This window comes from Aulonocara stuartgranti (genome assembly GCF_965226115.1).
Source record: "Aulonocara stuartgranti genome assembly, chromosome: 23".
In the NCBI taxonomy this organism is placed as follows: Eukaryota; Metazoa; Chordata; class Actinopteri; order Cichliformes; family Cichlidae; genus Aulonocara; species Aulonocara stuartgranti.
In genome coordinates this window covers 20,749,154-20,755,153 of record NC_138958.1, presented here as the reverse complement: position 1 = coordinate 20,755,153, position 6,000 = coordinate 20,749,154, and the positions used below count along the sequence as shown (strand labels likewise).

The following is a 6,000-nucleotide window of genomic DNA, read 5'->3' as shown; positions in this document are numbered from 1 at the left end:
ATTTATTACTTCCAGGCTGGACTACTGTAATTCATTATTATCAGGATGTCCTAAAAACTCCCTCCAGTTAATCCAAAATGCTGCATCAAGTGTACTGACAGGGACTAGAAAGAGAGAGCATATTTCTCCTGTTTTGGCTTCCCTTCATTGGCTTCCTGCTAAATCCAGAATTGAATTCAAAATCCTGCTCCTCACATACAAGGTCTTAAATAATCAGGTCCCATCTTATCTTAATGACCTTGTAGTACCATATCACCCTATTAGAGCACTCTGCTCTCACACTGCAGGCCTACTTTGACTTGGGTGAGAGGAGGATGCTAGTAAAGCTGATATCCATCATAAAGAACCACATCACCCTCTGCATGAGTCTGTGAATGTGCTGAGCAGCTCCTTTAGTCAGAGACTGAAACACCCTTGCTGCAGGAAGGAGTGCTTTCACAGATCATTCATCCCAACAGCAGTTAGACTCTATAACTCCTCAATCACAATGTCATAAGTCACTTGTAATTGTGGACATCCACGGTCACCACTTTATGCATAATGCACCTTCTATGTGTAAGGACGTGTGCAGGTATATATGTATGTATATGTATACATATGTATATTTAGTGTGTACATGTGTGTGCATGTGCATGTCTGTACTTATAGATATCTATTACTTACATAGGAATAGTAGTGGTAGAATAGTTAAGTTAATCTATATAGTTTATGTCTTGCATTTCTCCACAACCATATCCATAATCACATACTGAGTATGCTACTGTTGTATATTATGCATTATCTTACTTGTTTTGTATTTTTTTGTTTTTTATTTGTATTTTTTGTATTTTCCTCTGATACCTGAGATGAGGTAACACAAAAATTTCCCCGTCGTGGGATCAGTAAAGTCCCACCTAATCCCAACTAATAAATTTAGTTGGGATTAAAATAAATCAAGGCTGATCAGGCGTCAGACTGGTAATTTCAAAAGCTCTATGAAATCTGAACTTGAGTGTCTTAGCAAAGGTATAAACCACATTGAATCAGTGCTACCACACATAATGACATGAAGAATGGCTTTATTTGAGTTACAAGCACAACACGTGTTTTCATTACAACAAAGGAAAGAAATTATGTTATCTTAGATAACTTACATTAACCCTTTAAAGCCTGAATCATGAAATAATTGTCAGAAAATTTTACTTTTTAAAAAATAGTGTTTATTTAACCTTCTTTTGTTTAATTTTTTAAATGAAAAAAAAATCACATTTCCATATATGACATCATATTTTCTTATGTTTTTTTAATTGCTTAAAAATACATTTTGCAATTTTTTTTAGGTTTTACAGGGGAAAAAATTCACACTGTTGAAAAATTCACAATGATGTTGAAATCCCCAAAACTGGCAACCCCCCCTCCGTATGTGTCAAATATGATACACTAGGCGTTAAGGAATTAAATAAGGTCACAACCAAAAAAGCGATGTAAAAGTCTAGACACACCAACATAATTTTAGGTTCTCAGAGGCAGTGTCATGCTCATCCAATAAAAGGACTAAACATTTACTAAAAATTCATCGTTCTTTGAATGTACATTGGAGAAAGATTTTATTTGCTGATCAAACTTGAGTCTCACTGTAATATGCCGATTAGACTTTTTTTTTGTGGAAACTGAGCAGGTTCACAATAAAACTACAATACTGGCATCCACCAACACAAAATAGTGATTCAACAATGAATAATGTTGGGAACTAATACATTTAGGGGATCACTTAATGCCACCACAAGAAAGTTAAAGTCCAGCTATATTTCATTATTCTAAAAACAAAACACATATCACAATGAACCCTGGCTGCTCATAAAATTTGTATCCATTGGAGACTAATGTGTGAATATCTGAACAGTAAATTGATCTTTGGGGTAAGCTCAGTGACTCCTCTCTGATATCACAGTTTGTCTCATTTGCAACAAACTAACTGCAACTAAAACGAACTGAATCATCTCACCTGAGCTTAAAAGAAAAACAGCATACTGATATTCACTGTGCAGCTTTGAGTGGAAAAAGAAAAACAACACGTGGATCCTGGAAGCTTCCATCTTTGAAGGACTGAAGAGGAACTTTAAAAGGAATCATTTAGTACAGTTTAAACAATAACTGATTGAATGCACAAATCTGAAAATGTGTTTCTGAGTGAAAGAGACAGACATGTACAGACTGAACTATCTCTTCAACAGTCAGAGTGTTTCTCTAACAGGAGGAAACTCTTTACACTCAACTCAGCACAGAGTCACTGAAGCACCAGACTGACCAAACCATAACCCAAATCCAGCATAAAGAGGTTCAGTGAATGTGGTGTTGAAGGTGTGGAGGTGGATCAGAGTGTCAGAGGAGACTCTGTAGAAGGACAGAGTGCCAGCAGGACAGTCCACATACACTGCTACTCTCTTAGAGATGAAGGACGAAGAGGAAGAGGAGGAGATGGATGTGTTTTCCTTATTCTGATAAACACTGTATCCATAATCATGAGAGCAGCTCAGACTCCAGGATTGATTATTCCTTCCAAACAAACAGTCATTACTGTCTCCTTTCCTTACGATTCCTCTGTAACTCACTGATATATTAACCAGTTCTCTCCATTCGACCTCCCAGTAACAGCGACCAGTCAGCTCATCTTTACATAATAGCTGAGGATACTGGTAATCAAATCTGTCTGGATGATCAGGAAATGACTGATCCTCCTCCACACGTGTCACCTTCCTGTTGTTGTCAGACAGTTTGAGTTTTGTGTTCACTGTGTTTGTGTCGATTGTGAGTTGACAGGAATCTGATGGAGAAACAAACACAATCCAGCTGCAGTTATTGATCCATCATCTGTTCATTGATTGACACTTTGATGATGACTCCTGACATCAGAGATGTGAATGAGTGATGTGACAGTTTGAAGATGGTTGAATGTGTGCTGCTTTGTTTTCATGAATCACATTAAAAACACACTTACACTTCCTCAGACCTGGTCTCAACCATCGTACTCCAGCAGGCTCCACCCTGAAAGGAGGAGGGGGGTCAGACCAGCACAGTCTCTTTCAGCATGCACACATGGACATTACATCGCTCTCATACACATACATTTAATACATACACTTGAAGAAAATGTCCCTAAAATCCTGTCCTATCATCTTCCATTGTAAAACATATTCACTAATTAATTCAAAAGGTCTCCTACCAAAATGTTTCACTCTACAGAGGAAACTCCTACAGCAACAGTCCACATTTTTCTCCTACTGGTGTGACATGGCCAGAACACCTCACCCAGGAGGAATCCTTGTCAGATGCCCTAACCACCTCAACGAGCTCCTTTCAATGAGGAGGCTTAATGGCTCTACTCTGAGTCCCTCCCGAATAGCAAAAGTCCTCACTCTATCTCTAAGGGAGAGGCAAGCCACCCTTCAAAGAAAGCTAATTTCCACTGCCCGTATCTGTGATCTCATTCTTTGGGTCACTACCCACAGCTCGTGATGGTATTTGAGGGTAGGGACATAGACTGACCGGTAAATCCAGAGCTTTGCTTTAATGCTCAGCCCTCTCTTCACCATGATGGACCGGTACAGAGTCCAGATCACTGCAGCCGCAGCAGCAATCCTTTTGTTATTCTTCTGCACCCCTGTCCTTACACTTGTGAACATGCTCTTTGTCATGGTCCTGAGTCTGATGACTCAGTGTTTTTGTTAATATTATCTTATGTTCTTGTTTATTCTGTTTAAGTCTTCTGTTAAAAATTTTCTAGATAGGTTTTGGTTCTGTACTCCCTCTGTTCCTGTTCGGTCAGTTCTGAGTCTGTGTCTCTGCATGTGTGTTGAGTTTCCTGTTTTACTTTGAAGGTCTGTGTCTTATGTCAGTGTTTACGTGCTCCTCCAGCTCATCTATGTAATCGGTGTCAGCCGTGTCTCCCAGCTGTTTCCTCTTGGTCCTATTCACCTCTTGTATTTAGTGTCTACGTCTTAACCTGCTCATCATTGTGTTGTTCCTCATTCTGCACTGTGTGTTTTGTCTGTCAGCCAGCCTGCATAGTTTATTTTTAAGTTCAGTTTAGTTATTTTGATGTCCAGCAATAAAACTGTTTGAGTGCACTTTTTCACATCCTGGAGTCTGCACTTTGGGTCCACCATTCCTGCCTCCCTCCCATGACACTCTTTCTATTTAATGTTTCTAACATTCACACTCATTGTCTTGGTGAATGCTCAATCATCCAGGAAAGCATCTCCCAAAGGGTTGATTCTGTTCATTTGGACGTAACGTTTTCAGTGGGAGAAACGTTTTGACACCCATCCAAGTGACTTCTTCTGTCTCAGCTCCAACAGAATTAACCTTTTGGGATTGACACACATTGTTCTTTGCCCAGTGAATTTACTCTTGTTGTCTTGGTGGCTGTCTATGTTCCTCCCACTGCTAACCCCACAGCTGCATGTGACATTATTCACTCTGCCATAGTCCGGTTACAGACTCAGCACCCAAGTGCCTTTATATCTTTCGGTGACTTCAACTATCTTCCTCTGTTCCCCCCACTGGGTCGTGAACCTGAGTTAGCTCAGCCTCTGCTATGTGCCTATTGTGAAGAGGAAGCCTGTGACCATTAGGAGTATTAGGAGGTGGTCAAAGGAGGCCTTAGTGGCTGTTTTGAGGTGACAGAGTGGGAGACACTCTGTGAACCTCATGGTGAGGACACCAATGGGCTTACTGAGTGTATCACTGACTACATAACCTTCTGCATTGACTCCATTGTCCCAGTGGTTAGCATTGTTGCCTCACAGCGAGAAGTTCCCGAGTTCAATTCCACCATCAGGCCTGGAGTCAGGCCGAGCAGAACAGCATGAGAGAGGTATGGTGTGGCATGAATCACTAGATTGAGGCCATCCAACAGCGTTGGAGGACAAAGTCATTGAGTCTAATTTGTTCTTCAACGGATTAGACACTGCAGTTAACGCTCACGCCCCCTACGCAACTTGTTTCCACTTTGTACCTTAGCCTCCAGTGAAAGTCCTGACACCCTTCCCCACATTTCCCCTACACTCACAACCAGGTTAGATTTTACAACCAGTTTCTCAACCAGCAAGTGACATTGTACTTCAGAATCGGTTGTAGTTATAAGGAAATTATTTCTATTTTAGCACATAAACACAGTGTGGTAATAAGTACAAGTACACTAACAAGATGGTGCAGAAAGCTGAGTCTCAGAAGAAAAAAACCCCACTAAAACTTGGAAGAGTTGGTCAGATTTGAACAAAATGAAATGGTTGGCAATAGAGACATGCAAGGATACCAATAGTTACACCCTCGTGCAATAAAGAGAGTGCATGTTGTATCAGAAGATCAGGCTGATACATTTATTTAATTAACTTACTTTTTCCACTAGCACAAGGAGTTTTGCAGAGGGTATAGCAAACGTGGCAGTTTGTCTTGAAAGAACAACTGTAATGTCTAGATTTTGACTTTTTTCTCAAAATAGTGTTTTGATTTTAATCTTGAAATATCGACTTTATTGTCAGAATGATCAATACCATTTGTTTACTTGATCTAGCCCTAATACCCCTTCATACTCCATGGCTGCACAAGTCTCTCCATACCTGAGAGTTTTCAGTTCCAGATTCTGCAGCAGTTTGACTGCCCCCTCCCTGGATGATTGTAGCTCAGGTCCAGCTCTTTCAGATAGGAGCAGCTAGAGCTCAGACTTGAGGCCAGAGAAGTACAACCTACTTGTGTAATCAGACAGCCAGACAGCCTGTAGAGATCATACATAACAGATGCATGCTCTTAGAGAAAAATGGTACAATTAATGCAAAGAGTAAGTTGTCTCCAAAAAAATAAAATAAATAAATAAATAAATTTTAAAAAAAAGAGCTGAGGCTGATTAATAAAGTATAAAGTAGGGGACAGACCAGAATTGTCACCAGTTTTCCTTGGACAACTAGAACATGTTTTAATTAAAGTGAGATCTTATTGATCACATGGAGTTCTGGCGAATTT

General features: G+C 40.0%; 1 protein-coding gene across 2 annotated transcripts in view; it reads right to left on the bottom strand.

Annotated features, from left to right (window-relative positions):
- Nucleotides 1–1,041: 1,041 nt before the first annotated feature.
- LOC309700855 (NLR family CARD domain-containing protein 3-like) overlaps nucleotides 1,042–6,000 on the bottom strand; it is a 34,853-nt gene continuing 29,894 nt past the window's right edge. The window contains exons 11-12 of one of the 2 annotated variants that reach the window (XM_082524721.1): nucleotides 2,978–3,024; nucleotides 1,042–2,803 (exon numbers count right to left, since the gene is read on the bottom strand). In XM_082524721.1, the coding sequence (XP_082380847.1) occupies nucleotides 2,256–2,803; nucleotides 2,978–3,024 (595 nt within the window). In that variant the 3' untranslated portion in view covers nucleotides 1,042–2,255. The remainder of the gene's footprint in view (nucleotides 2,804–2,977; nucleotides 3,025–6,000) is intronic. The other variant, XM_082524722.1, reaches the window with a different exon arrangement.